This window comes from Calliphora vicina, chromosome 1 (genome assembly GCF_958450345.1).
Source record: "Calliphora vicina chromosome 1, idCalVici1.1, whole genome shotgun sequence".
Taxonomy (NCBI): Eukaryota; Metazoa; Arthropoda; class Insecta; order Diptera; family Calliphoridae; genus Calliphora; species Calliphora vicina.
Window position 1 is genome coordinate 79,875,434 of NC_088780.1, and position 20,471 is coordinate 79,895,904.

Genomic DNA, 20,471 nt, shown 5'->3' on the forward strand with positions numbered 1-20,471 from the left:
GCCCATCAACCCCACAATTAACACATCTCACCGGAAGCCCTATCCTCCTAATAGCCTGACCTGTCACCGGATCAGTCGTCAACGTCTCCTCGGTATTATCACCCTTTGCAGGTATCTCGCAATTGCCAGGGCCATGAGATGCGCCACACTTGACACATCTGTATGGCATCTGACAATTGGTCGACACATGGCCAAAACGTTGGCAATTAAAGCATTGGGTGATGACCCCCCTTTTGTACTTCCTCATGTTCACGCGGCAACGCAGTATATATCGGACCTCGTAAAAGGCCGATATATCTGAATCACGCGTAAGCCGAAGAAGCCACCTATCCCCATTCAGTTTAGTAAGTCCCAATACTGTCATCTTGACCTGTAGACCACTCAAATAACCCATCACGTCACTATTATCATATGAGCCCGACAGACCCTCTATAACCACCGAAAAGGGCCTTTGCCCTTTCGGCGTGTAAGTGTAATAATTTACACCCTGTTCCCTGAGCAGTACCTTAACCTTCTCAAAGTCCGTGAGGGTGCAAACTCCTACATTAGTGGCATTCTTGCCCATAACCTTTACATTATAATTAACGTGACCCAAGCCCTTATCTATTATATTAGTAATATATTTAACATTAACATTATATGCAGTAATAACAGGTACGTTCCTGGACTTACTTACTATATTTTCTTGCTGAGCAGCTACGCTGGAGCCAGGGACTTCCACATTTTTCCGGGTAGATTTTTCCTCCACAGCAGGAACAAAGTCACTAGTTGTTACATCCATGGCAGAAATGTCAGTGATATCATCAGCATCATCAGTTGTGCCACCGATATCTTCATCATCAATGCCAGCTTCGGCTTTAGCTTGGCCATTATCATTATTCCCAGCAGCAGGGGATTTCTTCTTCTTGTTCTTCTGTTTCTTGTTGTTGCCTTTCTTGTTGTTCTTATTAGGGAGTGGCTTTTCCACAACAATTTTCCCCCCATTCGTGGTGGGTTTTACAAAAAATGAACCATGAAAGGTTTTCACAAGTTCATCTACCCTCTTCTTCAATTGTTCATTTTCACTCACTAAATTCTCAATTATCTTGTCCTTAGACACAAGTAATTCATGGAGTTCCTTATTAACCTCTCCAACCCTTGGTCTCTTCATAGGGTATACCTCATCTTCCATTTTAACATTTGCAAGATTTGGTAAAAATTAATAAAAGTTCTATTTTCTGCCTCCTATGGGCTTCTCAAATAATTAAATGATTCACAAAAGTTTCACGCTGACTACTATTTCCGTCAGGCTTCTCACTTTCGTAAGTACTGTCTATAATGCCTACTATATTTGGTAGGCTTCTCACTTTCTCATATACTGTCTCAGAAATGTTCACTGCCTACTATATTAGTAAGGCTTCTCAAAAATTCAATGGCCACACAAAAAATTTACACTGCCTACTATATCGGCTAGGCTTCTCATAAATTCAAAGGCCACACAAAAATGCACACTGCCTACTATAATGGTTAGGCTTCACAATTTTCCACTTTATCACTATTTCACTTTCAATTCTTCCGGTCAGAGAACCGCACACTTCGAGTGATCAAACTGAACTCCTATAATATTTTTTATCTGTTTGTGCTTTAGCTTTTTATACTTAGGTTTAACTCATCAATGATGCTCAGTTAAACCTAGATTATATAGTAACAAAACAATAAGTCTGCTTTTACACAGGGCAAGTTTACTTGAAGCAAGTCTCGTCGATTCCCTTTTAAACTTGCTCGTCTGTTTTCACACAGCAAGTCTGTGAGCAATTTTGTATGTCAAAACCTAATAGACGCCATATTGAAAATGAGAAAACAAAAGAAATTTGAAGAGACTTGCCAGTACAAGCAAGTGTGTACCCCTCTTCTTTCTTCTTGCCTCTCTCTCCTATAAACTCTAGACTTGCGCAAGAAAAATTGCCCTGTGTAAAAGCAGACTAAGTGATAAACACAATTTTTAGTTTAAGCGATGAATGTAGATTATCTTTATCCCAGAAACTAGCTCTTAGACTATTAGACAGTTCTGCGCGAACTTCACTGAGGACAGAATCAACTTTAGTTTTTATTTCAGATTGTTCACTTTTCATAATATTGATGGAGTTATTAAGTGTAGAATATTGTTTCATTATTTCAGCCTTGAATGCATTATCAGAATTATCAGGTGGATTGTCCGTGCATCTTTTGCAAGTAAATGCCAAATTACGATTTTTATCTAGTGTAGAGAACAAAACCTTGGAAACGTTTTCACAGTCAGCATGGTACCAAATATCACACGATCTGCACAGCAGGCATCTTGTCCCAGAGGTATCCAAATCACACTCTCCACAAAGATATGCCATTTTATTGTATTTTTTAACGTATTTATGATATTTAACGTTGTGAAGAAAATGGTAGACACTAACGACAACAAAATTGCATTTTGTATCGTTTTTACTTGTTTGCTTTGTACTTTATTCGTTGTTGGTAAAACAAAAAATAAATGTTGATATTTTATTTATTTTAAAAATAAAATGACTTTAACCAAATGAAGATCTGAATATAAAAATGTTTTTAATGTATAATTTTTTTTCTGTATAAAAACAGATTAATTTTATAATTTTTATCAAGAGCACAAATTATGCACGTCTACCACAACATAGTGTTGCCAGACCAAAAAAAATTATTGAAATTAAAAAAATTTTACTCAGGTCGAGCTTGACCTACCATATTTTCTTACTTGCTTTCTTTTTCTTATTTCTTAACCAACAAATATATCAAATGCGTAACGTCACGTCAGATGCTAATGGAAATGCCCATATACAATTTTATTAAAACTAAATTAAAAACTTAACAAAACATTATTGTCCAATTCACAACTGACGTTGTACAGTCGTATGAGTTGTAAGTCGTCTGAATGTACAATAGTTGTACAAATGTTGTTGATAATTTCTATATAAATGTTTTGTACAACACCTACAACATTTTTACATATGTTTTTCGAATGTTGTATGAAAATTTAAGTGTTACCAAAAGTTCATATTTATACAGTTCATATTTGGCAAAATACAGCCAAACGGTAACACTGAAATCAGTAAATTTATTTTATTTATGAAAAACGATAATTTGTTTTAAATATTTGTCAATTGTTTGAATTTTTTACACAATGCACACATTAGTTCGCTTTCATTATTAATTTTACATATTAATAGATTTTGGAATGTTTTTTTTATCATTTTCATTTGGAATTGTCAAGGCTTGGCAGTGTAAACTTACGACTTGACGAAATTTGTGTTCACAACCACCATAGTTGTAACATTAGGGTGGCCCTTAATAAACGAAAGTTGGATTTTGGCCATTCTCACCCCCCAGTTTGGTGAACATTAGTAAAAAAATCATCCTGAAAAAATTTTAGGTAAATCGGTTGGGGTTAAGACGTGCCGCAAGCCCTCTGAAGTTTTGAGATGCATTTACAAGGGGAAAAAATGCATTTTTTTCAGTTTTTGTAAAAATTTTGCCATTAAAAAATTACTTTTGTAATTTAATTTAAAAGAATCGAAATGTGTACGTAATTGTCGTTCTAATGAGACATAAAAAACAGAAATCGGTTAAAAAATTTTAAAGTTATTAAAAATTCGCCAGGCCATTAACGTGTCTCAGGCCACTAGAACAAGAAATGTTGGAACAAAATTAACATATTTTGAGAAATATTAAAATAAAAGCTCATTTTTTTTACTTAAAATATGTCCATATTTACTTGTATATGAGTTTTTGTCTTCGTAGGATACCGTTAACCTATTCTTAGGTATGAACAAAAAAATTTTATTTTTTTAACGGCAGTTTCAAAACTCCATTTTCAAATTTTTAAAAATTTTGTTAAACAAATTTCAGAATTTTTTGATCATCTCATTGGTATTTATTAAGAGTATAATAGGGAATTAAATCGTGAAAAAATTATGAAAATATCTCTTATAGTTTTTCCGTACCTGCGATTTAAATTTTGAAATTTTCGAGAAAAAACAATTATTTGGCAATTTTTAGGCCAATGAACTCTATTTTCTTACTCTTATGAATTTTAAGCAAAACTTAATTAGAATATTATAGTCCAGATAATTCTAAATATACTCTGAAACTTTTACTAAAATCAAAAAACGTTAACCCTTAAATCGTGAAGGTCAAAGGTCAAATTTTTCAATATTTGGAATTTCTCTTGGAAAGATTTTGAAATGTTCGAAATGTTGTATATTTTTGGGCCGATTTTGATGAAATTTATCAAAAATATAACACAAAGCCTAGTATTTACAAAAGCAGCAGAAAAATTAAAATTAACCCTATATAGCACTTGGTGTTAAAATGACCCCAAACTTCTAAAACCATAAAAAATTATGATTTTAAAAGTTTGGTGTCATTTTAACCCCAAGTGCCATTAAGCGTTAATTTCCATTCTTGTGCTGTTATTATAAACCCTAGAGTTTATGTTATATTTTTGTTAAATTTCATCAAAATCGGCCCAAAAATATACAACATTTCGATCATTTCGAAATCTTTCCAAGAGAAATTCCAAATATTGAAAAATTGTACCTTTGACCTTCACGATTTAAGGGTTAACGTCTCCGATTTTAGTAGAAGTTTCAGAGTATATTTTGAATTATCTGGACTATAATATTCTGAATAGGTTTTACTTAAAATTCATAAGAGTAAGGAAATAGAGCTCATTGGCCTAAAAATTGCCAAATAATTGGTTTTTCTCGAAAATTTCAAAATTTAAATCGCAGGTACGGAAAAACTATAAGAGATATTTTCATAATTTTTTCACATTTTATTCCCTATTATACTCTTAATAAATCCCAATGAGATGATCAAAAAATTCTGAAATTTGTTTAACAAAATTTTTAAAAATTTGAAAATGGAGTTTTGAAACTGCCGTTAAAAAAATTAAATTTTTTTGTTCATACCTAAGAATAGGTTAACGGTATCCTACGAAGACAAAAACTCATATACAAGTAAATATGGACATATTTTAAGTAAAAATGAGCTTTTATTTTAATATTTCTCAAAATATGTTAATTTTGTTCCTACATTTCATGTTCTAGTGGCCTGAGACACGTTAATGGCCTGGCGAATTTTTAATAACTTTAACATTTTTTGACCGATTTCTGTTTTTTATGTCTCATTAGAACGACAATTACGTACACATTTCGATTCTTTTAAATTAAATTACAAAAGTAATTTTTTAATGGCAAAATTTTTACAAAAACTGAAAAAAATGCATTTTTTCCCCTTGTAAATGCATCTCAAAACTTCAGAGGGCTTGCGGCACGTCTTAACCCCAACCGATTTACCTAAAATTTTTTCAGGATGATTTTTTTGCTAATGTTCACCAAACTGGAGGGTGAGAATGGCCAAAATCCAACTTTCGTTTATTAAGGGCCACCCTATTGTAACATACAACGTACAATATACAACTGGGTTGTGAATTGGACATATATTGTATCAACATTTATTTATATGGGGGATTTCATGTCTAGTGAACCAACTTTTAAAATCGAACGGGATGAAATTTGCACCAAGGTTAGACCTATTGGATAGTAATTCAGACACAATTTTTAATCAAGATCGGTCTAAGAGTGCTTGACCTTGTTGAAATTCCGATCGGAAGACATCAATTTTAAAAGTTGGTTCACTTGACATGAAATCCCCCATATATATATCTTTATAACACCTCAAATAGAGCGGATTAAACAAATGCATAATAATAATATTTCGTTACTCATACTTTTTTGTTTTCATATTCATAATAAAACAAAAAAAGATATGTAACGTAATAATACATATCCAAGATGTACATATCCAAGATGGACGTAGCTGATTATTATTTCATTGTTAATGTTTTGTTTTCGACTTTTTAAAGTGAGAATTTTAAATTTTGTAAATTGTGATTTAAACAAATAATTTTGTAAATAAATGCAAGGAAATACATAAAAAAGCGTATGTATTCAATAAAATCAGGTGACTAGCAGTGAGATTGAATCCTCAAAAATCCAATAGATGACCAAAATAAACTAATTTTTTGTTCGTTTGTTTTTTACATTTTTCATGTGCCCAACATATTTTAACATTGCCAGTCATTTGACAATTAATAAATATTCACCCCTATCAGGAAAAACATGTGAAATTTATGTTCCCATGAAATATCCATTTCCCTCGAAGGAAAAATTGCTATCGTGATATTCCCCTGAACTTTTCATTCACAATAGTTGATTTTGTTCGTAACATATGTTTATTGTTTACAAAATTCGATCTAAAAATTTCCCAACATGGGGAATTTTTTCACATGAACAAAGTTTATGAACCAAAAATGGGAAAAGGGATAATATTTCATGTGAAATATTGATTCGCGATGAGGGTGATTACATTTGTTGGCGAGACGCTCTAATCTGATTAATACGCTTTGAAATTTTGCACACATTCTTCCTATGGTATGATTTATGATTTATTTAAGATATAATTATTAATATCTCCCATATAAGGCCAACATCCGAGAAATACATTAACGCGCATAAGTATAGATATTCATACAAAATTTAACACAAATTAATTTTATATTTTTTTATACATATGTAGCTCCTTTATAAGGACCACATACAGGAAATCCTCCACAAACATATGGGTAACACAACGAATTATTGGTCGTAGAGTCGCAAAATTATATATATTCGATCGTATGTCTGCTGAATGCACGGTAGGGCCTATTGGGACAGACTTAGTGGGATGAAAATATTCTATGTTGGTCAGATATGTTTGGTGTAGAAAATGGAAAAAATCGGACCAACTAAACAAAATATTAGAACAAAATATGCGTCCGACGTTTAAAAACTATTAGAATAAGAGGAGACCAAGAAAACCGAAATTTGTAAAAATAGTTATTGATAATAGCTAACTTATGTATGCAAAAAACTTTGTTCGCAGCACTACATATTTTGATGCATGAAACTAGCAAGGTGAAATTTAGCACTGATATATTCTAGTAATAGAAAATATAAATTAAAATTAACCAGAACTGGCACACAAAATAAATGTTTTATACAAAATGTACAACTATCGGTATTATATTGGTGATGGGTATATAAGATTCGGCACATGATTTCGCTCCATGATTTCTCCTAGCACCCATACAAATATATTCCCGGAATATGGATTTATGATATAGTACATACATGTCTATATAATACCACTATTCTACTTTCTCACAATCAAAACAAACATATGTATTATTGTTGTTTTCGTGATTATGCAAAAATTAAAATTTTCGCAAGGGTAAAAACAGTGACTTTCGTCAATAAAAGCTCTATTTTTGGTCATATGAGCGTAACATTTTCTGGGTAGATGTATTTTGGTTTCGTTCATTATAATGGTTACGGTGGTTACGGTTTGCATTTTAGATGACGATATACAATTGTCACTCATGTCACTCTTTTAAATTGTTGACATTTGTAAATCATTGTAACGTTACTATAAAAAGTATGTAGTGTTTAACTGAGACCCTGGTATAAACAAACAAATTTTGGATGAACGCTTTTAAGTTTTAGTATTTTTACTTTTTTTAATTAAGAAATTATTTCGAAAATTAATACATAATTTTTTATTGATCTAGAGAAAATAGAAAACTGTCAATGAAAATTTGATAATTTTAATTAATATTATTCCAACGTGTCCAATTTTGATTGCGATTACCTCCTCCTCCCCCTCCTTGATACATGGCATTATTTTGACCCATTTTCGGAATGAATTGTGAATTTCTAAACTGTGGTGATGATCCACTGTTGTTCATGCCTCCTCCGATTTTTGGTCCATTATTTATGCGCGTATTTATACTTGTTCTTGTATCATTGGTGTTTTTAAAACTGTTGTTGTATAAGTTATTTCCACCACTATTTGGGTTTCCGTACATTTGGGCAAATTCTGCAGACTGCAGAGACTGATTATCTGAGAGATTTTGCGTTCGATTGGTTTGATCCAGCGACAATTTTGTATTGAATAAAGCCAGGCCTGATGAGTTCGATTGTTGTCCTTTGTAGCCACCTAACAAAATTGCGTTTATATTAGTTCCCTTAATATTGGGTGGTGGAGGGCACACAGGTTGCATTGAAAGCTGCTGCTCTGCTGGAACAGCAAACTGTTCCTTTGAGATTTTTATCTGTTGTTTGTACGTTTGGTGGGGCGTAGTATTCAGTAAATCCATCAATGTGTCAGATAAGGCTTTTTCACCTGGCATTTGAGTCTCGCCGCCTCCTCTCACCCTTGTGCTATCACCTTTTCTCTCTGGTACATGACTATCTTGTCTCCATCCCATTTTTTCGGCATATTTAAGCAGATTAGCTGTGTGCTGGATAACCCGATTAAATCCCGAAATTTTCTTTTCATCCAATAATCCAGCAAATAATATACCTTTAAGCTTTTCCATAGCAGTTTCAAGTAGCTGGCAATTGGAAATAGTTAAAACTTTTGCTTCAAACTCTAAACTATTTCCACGAAAACGTTTTTCCAATTGCAAAGCGTTCGATAGTAAATCCATTACCTTTCCACCTAAACTACCTAGATGCTCCTCCAGTGCTGTCATTAAGCGCAGGACGTGTACAACATTCGAATGATTATCACTAATTCTAGTGACAATCATTTTTTGTGATTCTTCTGCACTTGAATCGATCTTCCTTTCTGCATACATTTGTTCTGGAAAGACCCTTTTATGTTGGGAAACACCACTTTTGAAATCAGAGGAACTGCGATGTTTGTGTTGTCGTTTAAATCCATTCATTTCCTCAGCACATATAGCCATATCTTTTGTTCGACGATCCACTACATATTGATTTGAATGTTCACTCGATCGTTGACAATCTTCTTCAGCATCTAAAGGAATTTCCAACCTATTACGAATATTTATCTGCGATTTATGCAATGCCTCTCCAAATAGTACTTCGATACGCTGTTTGAAATAATGAACCCACTCCGGTTGAAAATTGTATGTCCGATGATTGAAACCTTCACGTTCAAGCTCTTTTTTACGATGTTGCCAAAAACTATTCCACTCTTCCTCATACAATGGATGGCTTTCTGGATTTTTTCTGAAATTTTCGTAAGCTAGTTCAATTTCATTTGCAGCGTTGGCTATTTCACGCCGATAAGCATCCCAAATATTTTGATTTAAAGCCTTTGATAAATGATCGACACGTCGATCTCTTCGTATTGGAGATCTAGCCCTGTTAGAAATGGGTGATCTGGATCGAGTACGTTTGTCGTAAACACGTGTATGTGGTCGTTCATTACGTGAATCACATCTTCTACTTGAGACTTGAGTATGTTGGACAGGTGATATAGAACGACTTCTGCGAGATGGACGTGTTTTATTCATTTTCGCATTGTATTCCCTAAGGCGAACTACCGGATCATGGCTCATTTGATTTAAGTATATTTTGCCTTTTGGAGCTATAGTAAATATCATATAATCAGTGCTTTTATATGTCATACTTTCTGCTAGCTGTGAAGCAGAATTCTTAAGATTTCGTATGTCATCGATAGAAAACACGTTCGAAAATGATGGTCCTCTGTTTTGAGAAGCATGTAAGAGCGCATATGCCTCAGCTATCAAATCCGGTCTTCGAGTTTTATAGTCATTCAAAGAAACTGTGTAAGGTAAACTGCGGCTATGATGCTTTTCTATTTCAATTGCTAGTTTATCAACAATCTTGTTCATTACAGGACGGAACTCTTTGAAATTCATATGACCTAATGCAGATTCATATTTTTTAATCGTGTCGCAATAGTGCAAATCCAAATATTTCTTCTTGTGATCATAAGATAGGAGGTGACGTTGCATTTTATTGCCAACAAATTCGCATAGTCCACACTCGAATCTAGGATCTGAGTCGTTTTCATTCTTCATTATTTTTAGTACGTACTCAACCCCAAGGTGTCCCAGGATTGCATCGGATTCAATTTGTCCATCCCGATCAATAGCATTATTTACAAAGCTCTCATCCGGTTTCTTTTCAATATGTGTAAGCACTTTTGGTACATACTTATTAAGTGCTTTTATAGTTTTTGCAAGGTCGTTAGGTAGTTTAGTAAGCTGAGTGTCAAAGTCATTCCAATTTTGATCTCTATGTGAATGCTTTACATCATCCTTGACAGAGAATGAAAATACATCGCCAAAATTAATGCAACAATTTTTATTAATTTTATGATTATCTTCATAGCGCACTGCCAATACTTCTAATTGTCTCAATCTGTGTGTGAAACCATTTAAATGAGAATTAAGGGTTTCGACGCCGCAGCAATTCATCGAGCATATTTTACAATTAAAAGTTGCTTTCTTTGTTAAGTTCTTGTAGCCGAGTACAGTCTGCCACTCACCACTTGCAACACAAAAAAATAATTTGGGAATGCCTTCAAATGGAAGGGATACCTTCACAATCATGTCATCAGGATTTTCGATATTCTTATCTAAAGCCGTTTGTATAAGTTGGTCATCTTTAATTTCACGTGACCTACGTTGGACAATATTAGCAATTTTCTTGGCAAAAATGCATTCCTTTTTAAAAATCTTCATTTGCATGTTCACTTCCCGCAACGCACTTTCGCGCATTTTTTGAGGAGTATGTTCACCTCTTGCTAATTTCATGTCTGCTTTTCCATATGTAAAAAAGGGATGGTAAAATTGCTTTACATTCGAACGCAAAGTCATTAGATGCTCATTTTGTACTAAATGATTTTCTATATCCTCAAACCGCACTTGTTTACTGCACACACCGCACTTAACTTGCAACGTTTGCAAATTGGCATCCAACATATGTATCCATTTTTTTTTAGGAATAAAAACTTGCGTCAGGAAGCAATGTTCCAAACTGAGATATGGCAATAGCTGAAGAAATTCATCGTTAGTGACCCTTTCCAAAAGAGGCCAATTCCCGAAAGATGTCATTACTGTCTCCGCTCTTTTCCTTGTCTTGACTTTAGATACTGTTGGGTTAACTCCAATTGGTAGAAATAACTTTTACAAGAACAATATTATATATCAACAAATCAACAGAACAAATTTATATTTGTTAAAATAATCCAAAAGCAAAGTACTCGTTTTTGTTTAAAATACTAAAAATGCAAAAAAGAAACAAACAGACATTGATTACTTCAAGGATCTTAACAATGCAAAGCAAAAAATATTATCCACATAACATTTCTATAAATATCAAATTAATAAAATCATTTGAATACTTTTAAATATATTAGACCAATATGTATGTTTCATATTTATAGGAGCAATTATTTTTTATCAATTACACATTAAATCTTAAATGTAATCTTGTAGATATCTTTAGAATTATTCATTCCATTTACTCTTTATCGATATGACATTTGTTGATATTGTTGTTATTGTTTTTATTATAAAGTAAAGTCAATGTTTAAAAATTATAAGAACATTTTAGTTTTTTTTTACTTTTTTATGAATTTTGATCCAAATAAAACTAAGATTTATTTCTTGTTTTTTCATCTGGATAATCCAAGGTTCTTAAATATTTTGAGTTAAATAAGTTTTTTTATAAACGCACTTGAATATATTAATGCAGTTTCTTTATGAAGGTTCATGTTCGATTCTGTGAAAGTTATCTCTAGTTCCAAGTTATTTAGTTCTGTTAATTTTAAATGGTACTAATTGAATTTCGAGGCTTTTCGATGGCTTCTTGAGAAGACAGGTACAGAATTTATTTTTGATATTTCTTTTCAAAACCGATATTCAAAACCATCTCGTCTTATTAGTTTCATAATTAAAAAAATTATTTAATTTAACAATACTTGCTCTCAATTGTTTTGCAAAATAAGCTTCTCGATAAAGCTTCTCAACGATAAATAATTTTTGGATACGTTAGAACCAGTGTTTCGAAGAACTACTAAAAGCAGTCGCATTTTACTAAATAGTTAACTTTTTACAGTCTCATGCTTTAAACAAGTATGAAAGTATGGTCGGTCAAGCCGGACCATATAATACCCTACACCAAGTAAATGAGCAAAAACATTTTCTTTTAAAATATCAATAATTTATATTCGTGAGTGATTATCGGAAGTGGGCCTTATATGGGAGCTATGACCAATTATGGACCAATCACTCACCATGAAATTACGTCGTTAGGTCGTGATTTATGTCTATGTGAAAGTTATTTATGGTGAATTTTGTGTGTATACCAACATTTTTAAGATATTTATGCAGGTGAAAGTGATTTTTGTAAGCGGGTCTATATGGGAGCTATGACTAATTATGGACCGATCGTAACAAAATTTGGCGACATGAAATTCGAATATGTATATAAAACTTATTTGGAGCGAAATTTATGTAGATACATATATAAATTAAACATTTATGAGCGATAAAGTCCAATTTCGGGAGGACATTTGTATGGGGGATAGGTGAAATAATGGGCCGATTTCAGCCAGTTTCAATAGGTTTTTCCTTGGGTCGAAAAAATTGATTATAAGTCGATCGGTATACTTTAAGGTGAGTGTTAGACTCACCACTATGGTGGTGTAGGGTATAAAAAAGTAACTAGTTTCATTACACGACTTCAGCAGCAAAAACATTTCTGTGTTTACAATTTGGTGACCCCGATCAAAAAGAAAAATCATGCCGTTGATGCCACGAGAACAAGATGTACAAATTTCTCATTCTGCAAATGATAATCCACAGACGTCTGGCATACAACAACAATCTTCTCAACATTCAAATATTTCAAATAATGTAGAAATATAACATCCGACAATTTGTGCTGCACGTATTGCAAAGTTACCTCCTTTTTGGAGTGAAGAGCTAGAAATTAGGTTTCTTCAGGTTGATTCCACTTTTAATTTAAATGGAATTACTCAAATTGTAGTGGTTTTCTTTTATAAATCAATTTACTTTTATTTTTATAAAAACTTTCTAACGACAAAAATATTTTTTATTTAAAGAAATAATTTAACAATTTGATCATGATACAACAACATAAGGTACACTCAGTAGAAAATAAATTCTCAATTATACAATTCTGTCAACGTCAAACAAAAGAAAATATAAAAAAAATATGAAAAAAATCAAAATCAAAGTTTGACGTTATACGGCTAAATATTGAAAACTCTCCCTAGTGATTCAACCTTCTACAATTATTGTATCATGAATTTGATTAGAAAAAATAATATTAAATGTTTAAAGTAGAAATGTTACACTACAGATAGTTAGAATGTGTAGTTGTATAAACTTTATGAAGCTAGGTTGAATCGTATGATTTTTCACCAAGCCCACATATAAATGTCCTCCCGAAATTGGACATTATCGGTCATAATTGTTTAATTTATGTAGGTATCCACACAAGTTTCGCTCCAAATAAGCTTTATACACATCTGCTCAAAATAATAGATACACCTAATTGGAAAAAATTTAAATGGCGGTAACATTGAAAATTTCCTCGCAAGCGTTAAGAATACATCATATTATTAAAATTTCTATCTGGCAATGTCATGTCAGTCAAAAATCTGGCAACTATTTGCTTTCATGTTGATTTTTAAAAACGAATTTATTTGAATTACAAAAAATTATTTGCTCATAAAAATAGATACATCAGTAATTTGTAATTTGTTTATATACAATTTTTTTTTTGTGCAATTTTTTGTTCCTATTTACGTGAAACAGTAAGTATAATTTAAATTTTAGCAACAATTTTATAAAAAATAGGACTCTTTTGAAGAAAATGGGACGAAATCATCATTGTACCGAAGATGAGAAAAAAATTTTTCAAACGATGAGAAATCAAGGAAAATCATTACGGGAAATAGCAAAGAGCATAGGAAGATCTTTACATTTTGTCCAAAATGCTTTATCTAAAAAACAAAAAAGAGAAACTCGCGGTAGACCAAAGAAAACCAGTCCAGAAACAGATAGGCGGATCGTCCTTATGGTTAAAAAAGACCCTTTCATATCATCGAAAGCTATTTCTGCGGAGCTATGTAACGAAATCAGTCCACAAACAGTTCGTCGTCGTCTTTTACAAGCTAAATTGCCGGGAAGAATTGCCAGAAAAGTGCCACTAATGCGCCAAAAAAATATCAAGACAAGATTAGAATTTGCTAAAGAGCACTTACAATGGTCCGGGTGTGAAGGCGAAAAAAAATGGAGAAATATTTTATGGAGCGACGAAACAAAAATAAATTTGTTTGGAAACGACTGCCAAAGAAATGTACGCCGACCAAAAGGAAAAGAATTCCACGTTAAATTTACAAAAAAGACGGTAAAACATGGCGGGGGAAACATAATGGTTTGGGGTTGCTTTTCATGGAATGGTGTTGGTCCGATATTCCGAATAGAAGATACCATGAATGCTAGTGGGTATAGAGACATATTGGAAAACGTAATGCTTCCATATGCATCGGAAAATATGCCATTAATATGGACATTCCAGCAGGACAACGACCCAAAACATAGTTCAAGATTAGTTAAAAACTGGTTCTTGGAGAATAACGTACCTGTTTTAAGCTGGCCCAGCCAATCCCCTGATTTAAACCCAATAGAAAACTTGTGGAGTGAATTAAAGATAAGGCTTTCGAAGGAAGTTTTCAAAAATAAAGACGATTTATGGGAGAAATCGCAAAAAATATGGTACGAGATTCCATTGGAGAAGTGTCAGAACTTGATATCCAGTATGCCCAGAAGAGTGGAGAAAGTTTTACAAAACAAAGGTGGATTACTTTAATAATAAACTAATTTTTTTAAGATAAAATTTATTAGCTTTTGTTTAATAAGAATTTTTAAAAATGTATCTATTATTATGAGCACCAAATTTTTCGAAATTTAAGAAATTTAATTTACTTTATAATATTTATTATTAATTATGAAATATTTTGTTTTTGTTTTTTACTCTCCTTTTAACTATAAATAAAAATCGACTGAATTTTTTTTATAATTTTACAATATACCATTATTTTTTTTCGTTTTTAAAAAATAAATTTTGGTGTATCTATTATTTTGAGCAGATGTGTATATGTATACCGAATTCGTGTCACCAAATCGGTCCATAATTAGTCATTGCTCCCATATAAGACCCGCTTCCGTAAACCACTTAACGTTCATACATTTCATAACAATGTTGGTATACACATACAATTCAACATAAATAACTTTCATATAGGCATAAACTGCGACCTAATTTCATGGTGATCGGTCCATAATTAGTCATAGCTCCCATATAAGGCCCACTTCCAAAAATCACTCAAAAATATAAATTATTGAAATTTTTAAAGAAAAATGTTTCTGCTCTTTTACTTAGTGTAGGGTCGGGCTTGACCGACCATACTTTCTTACTTGTTTTTACTTTCATTTCTTTCAAAATTCTCTAATCTTCATTGAGTATAATCAACAATTGTTAGTCTAAGCGATCATTTATGGCCAACAACTTATGGGCTCGATTGTAAACTGTGAATTATTATAAATAAAAAAAATAAAAATAAACATTAACAAGATGTCATTATATTCATTAAGAATTTTCGGATTTCAGAAACTGATATATAAAAACCGAATATTAATGAGAGTCGCTGTAGTTATATTCCAATATCTCGGGATCTATAATTGTGAAAGTCTTCAAACTTTATATGAAACAATTTCGTTTTAGTACATTAAGTTTACCCAAAAACGGGAGGGATTGGTATAGGGGTTGAGTTACCTCCATAAAAAGTAAACTGTTATTTATAAATATCTTGAGAACTATAATTACGAAAAATGCTTATTTTGATTTTACAGTATCGAGCATAAAAACGCTCAAAAAGATATCCACTTGTCCGCATCTGCTGTTTTTATATTCTTATTGATCATAGGCAATTATTGTATGACATTTTGTCCAATATTTTTGTACGTAAGGAAAATTACAATTATTTTAGTAAAAACAGTGGTAAAATTGTGAGAGCAAAAAAAATGCAATTCTAAGGAAATTGACTTAATTTTTAAAATTTAAAAAAAAAAATTATAAAAAATTTCTAAAAATTGTAACAATATTACATTACCATCATTTATTATCAATGTTTCCACATCTTTTAAAATATGCAAAAAATTTTACCATATATTTTGGCTCTCAAAATAAAACTCCGTCCCGAAAGGGTTAATGGACAATACAATTGGGTAACATATATGTGTTATATATTTTATCTGAGTTGACAATCTTTGTCGTCGGAACGACCACAGACTGCAAATATTGCATTTTAACAGTCATCACTAATTACACTTTTTTATAACCAATGTTCCTGAATAACCTGAGTCTCGTTCGGCAAAATGTTTCAACTTAGCAGCAGCTGTATTAACACAAACTTGATTCAAAAACACTGGAAACACCATTAAACAAATCAACGTATATTTGAGAGGATGGCGATAACACTTTTATCATCTCCATATAAAGTGAATGTCTTTTGATATCAAATGAATTTCCATGTTGCCCGTATGTACATGTACGAAATGCCGTAATAAAACCTTAAGGTTTCAATCAATTGATTGTAAACTGATAGTTTTTTTAACCTACATACATACTGCTAATTTCAATTAACTAGCCTTAACTGCATAATTTGTTTATTCAAATTATTTATATTAATATAATATTAAATCCTACACGTGGAGTAGCACATAACTTGACCAAAGGAAACAATTAAATAACTTGATGAAAAATCTTGAAGAATGTATACAAACGTCGCCATTTTAATCCGTAGGTTTTATGAAAAAAAACGTATAAATTTACGTACCTTTGCCCTTGAAAAAAAATACTTCTTTATGCATTGTTAATACACATATTAATTATTATATTTAATACTCATTTGCTTTGTTTATCTAACAAAAATTAACAAATTGAAAAAAATGACCCAAGCGTGCATAAAAATCGATTTTTGCTAAACAGTGATGCCGGATGATATTTTAAAAATCGCATTTTTTGCAAACAAAAATTCCCTATTAAATTTTCTATAAATTTAAATCCAAGGTGCATTTAATAAGGTGTCATCCAAGGTGCATTTAATAAGGTGCCATCGGCAGCACAGCTGATTATAGAAATAGCACGTACAAATGTCAAACTATATATATAAAAAATATCCGCCCGTACGTCAAACTCTATATATAAAAAATAAGTGAATTCGCCTGTATTTATTTCAATTCACCACTGCTGTCACCTTGTTAAATACGCCTTGGTGCCATCGGAAGCACAGCTGATTACAGAACTAGCACGCAATAATGTCAAACTCCATATATAAAAAAGTGAATTCGCCTGTATTTATTCCAATTCGCTACTGCTGTCACCTTGTTAAATACGGCTCAAGGTGCATTTAATAAGGTGCCATCGGCAGCACAGCTGATTATAGAAATAGCTCGCACAAATGTCAAACTGCATATATAAAAAATATTCGCCCGTACGTCCGTATGTCAAACTCTATATATAAAAAATAAGTGAATTCGCCTGTATTTATTTCAATTCGCCACTGCTCTCACCTTGTTAAATACGCCTTGATACGGCTTGTTTAAATCGTTGCCAAACCGAATAATTTTTATATATGAAGTTTGACATTCGAAACAACTCTCTCATTGTTTCGAATATTAAACTCCATATATTGGCCAAGGTATATAAATTATAAGGTAGTGTCATCGGCGAATTCAGAATACCGAGCGAATTGGTTATATTTTTTATATGTAGTTCAAGGCGCAGTGGCGAAATGAAATAAATACAGGCGAATTCATTTATTTTTTATATGTGGAGTTTGACATAATGGCGTTCCGGCGACTATTTTTTATATATGCAGTTTGATATTATCGCGTGCTAGTTCTGTAATCAGCTGTTCTCGTGAGGTCACCTTATTAGATTCGCCTTGATGTAGTTTGACATTGTGCCTGCACTTGAAGGCGAATTGGCTGTCAAGGAAAAATGTCAAAAACAGCTGACAAATAAATCAAAGCGAATTTTTGTTAAACAAAAAATGTTTATAAATTTGAATCTGTTTGTAATTTAATTTGATGTTTTTTTAATTTAAAACTAATTATTATTGGTTTTAAAACATAAACGAATTTAACAGCAAAACAAAGTTTGACATGTATTCTGCACCACGGCAAAAAAAACGTTCAGCTGTTCTGATAACACTACCTTATAATTAATCAGGGCACACTTAAAAAGCTGACTGCATCACTACAACAATACAAAAACAACAAAAGGTAGGTGAACTGTCAAAGTTGCCTGTTGTTGTTGTTTTTGCTTTTGAGTTTGTTATATTTTCCGACACAACAACCACAAGTGAATTGACAATTCAAACTAAATAAAAAAAATAATCAGCTGTTTCATCGCAGTCACCTTTCTAAGTGTGCCCTGTAATTAATATACCTTGCAAGGCGAATTTATACAAGGTGGAGTCAGTCAAACAGCTGATAATTTTTTTTTTCGCTTTTTGGTTCTAACAATTGTCAAATCTTGTTTTTATATTTAAATATCTACATATTCTAAGCTTATTAACAAAATATTTATTGTTTACATAAATAAGTAAAGCCCTCACTATTCAATTATCTACACTATATTAAGTTTAAATACTTATTTGTTAAATTTTTCATTTTGGTTTTTTGACATTTGTTAAGACCAATCGTTGTTTTTGTAGAACTAACACCACCTTGTATTAATTCGCCTTGATACCTTGGTATCAAGGCATATTTAACCAGGTGGCAGCGTAACGCCAGCTGACTATTTTTTGCTCTACTCGTGTTTTGCCTTGTGAAATGTCAAAAGCTTGTTTACAAAAATTTTTAAATTTGTTATAAGATTAAAAAGATTATTTTATATTTAAAAAATTGAGTATTGTATGTGTATAAAATATTTAAGTGTTAAAAAAACTATTTCATTTATAAAAGTGCGTTTTTGTGAATTTTTTTTGACACTTTACACGGGTTTACACAAACAAAAATGACTATTGTTCTTGTATTGTTGTAATTGTTGTAGTTACCTGCCACCTTGTTAATACATCTTGCTTGGTATTGGTCACCAACACCACCTGGCAGGGCACACTTAGAAAGGTGACTGCGATGAAACAGCTGATTATTTTTTTATTCAGTTTGAATTGTCAATTCAAAACAACAACAGGCAACTTTGACGTAATTCATAATTTAATAATTAGAAAATTTTGTATGAAAAACTAATTTTTAAAATGTTTGATATTTTGTTTTTGCTATCCACATAAATATTACTTTGGTGACGTGATTTACAAAATTAGGGCCAAAGTTTAATTTGTATATATCTTCAAAAATATTTTGCAATTTTTAATTACTAAATAAAAATTTTATTTTATTTAATGAATACATCGCATATTTTGAATTTCGCTTAAATATACCGCACAAAATACCTACATAGTGGGAAAATTCCCAACATCCGACATCACTGGCTAAAGTGCTGCCAAGTTCATTCTGCAAAGTTCAGGGATGGAAAATTCAGTGCAATATTTAATTTTTTGGAACGTTTTAAATCAAGGCGATTCTAATATTAGATTCGCCTTGCTTTAAAATTTAAGGTACTGCCGCACACTTTAATTCAAATTCTTTATTAAAAAATAAGAGCACATGTAGGCATGTATGATTAACAAGTCTACTAGATAGTACAACACTTAAATCTATATAATCCCATCGGGATAAAATTTGACATGAGCGTAGCCAAGGAGTATTCGAGTTTAAGATATTAAAATGGGCCATACAAATGATCCAAGGGCGGCGCTATGGGGGCTCAAAGTTGGGTACCTTTGACATGTAAAATTTTTAAACACGTGAAATTTTTGTGTTTCCTATCCGATCTCAAAGATTTTTATATTTTTTTACTCGGCTAGGTCTTGAAAACCCATGCTTGCGTGTGCTATTTATCTCTTATAATTTCCGAGTTATAGGCATTTCAAAATTGAAATTTTAAAATTTTGCCATACCGCTTTCTCCGCTTTTTTAAAAGTATGGGTCGTACTTTTGGACCGAATGGACTTGAATTTTTTTATTAGTTAGACAACTAAATTAAGAATAACATACAAAAGATTTCAGAGCAATATCAATTATGGATCCAAAAATAAACGATTTTCAATTTAAATATTCCAAAAATAGTGGATTTTTGCTGTTTTTTGGGGCAAAAGGTAACTTAACTTTTTAATTAAAAAAAAACTTTCTTTAAGAACATATAACAATTTTATGTTTATCTGAAAGATATCTTTATGGAGAACATTTTGATATAAAAAACATGTCCTATTCTTTGAATATGTCGAATTTGACCCATTTTTTATCAAAAATTTAACTTTGCGCCACATGTTCTAAAATCCCAAAGCTGGGATCAGAAAACAAACATCAGCTTTGGAAACCTTGATGTGTTCCCTTTCCCAGTCCCAAAGGAAATGTGGACCCTATAGGCAAAATTGTATAAAAT

General features: G+C 31.9%; 2 protein-coding genes across 3 annotated transcripts in view; both read right to left on the reverse strand.

The window, feature by feature from the left end:
- Positions 1-16,924, reverse strand: part of LOC135963224 (uncharacterized) — a 42,059-nt gene extending 25,135 nt beyond the window's left edge. Inside the window, exon 1 of the mRNA XM_065514990.1 lies at positions 16,798-16,924. The gene's annotated coding sequence lies outside the window, so the exon portion shown is untranslated. The remainder of the gene's footprint in view (positions 1-16,797) is intronic.
- TTLL5 (Tubulin tyrosine ligase-like 5) overlaps positions 1-20,471 on the reverse strand; it is a 227,961-nt gene that overhangs the window by 195,871 nt on the left and 11,619 nt on the right. The window contains exon 2 of one of the 2 annotated variants that reach the window (XM_065514991.1): positions 7,577-11,145. The exons of the other annotated variant lie outside the window; for it this stretch is intronic. Coding sequence (XP_065371063.1) covers positions 7,691-10,978 — 3,288 coding nt within the window. The 5' untranslated portion in view covers positions 10,979-11,145 and the 3' untranslated portion in view covers positions 7,577-7,690. Of the gene's footprint in view, positions 1-7,576; positions 11,146-20,471 lie in introns of those variants that run through there. 2 annotated transcript variants of the gene reach the window in all.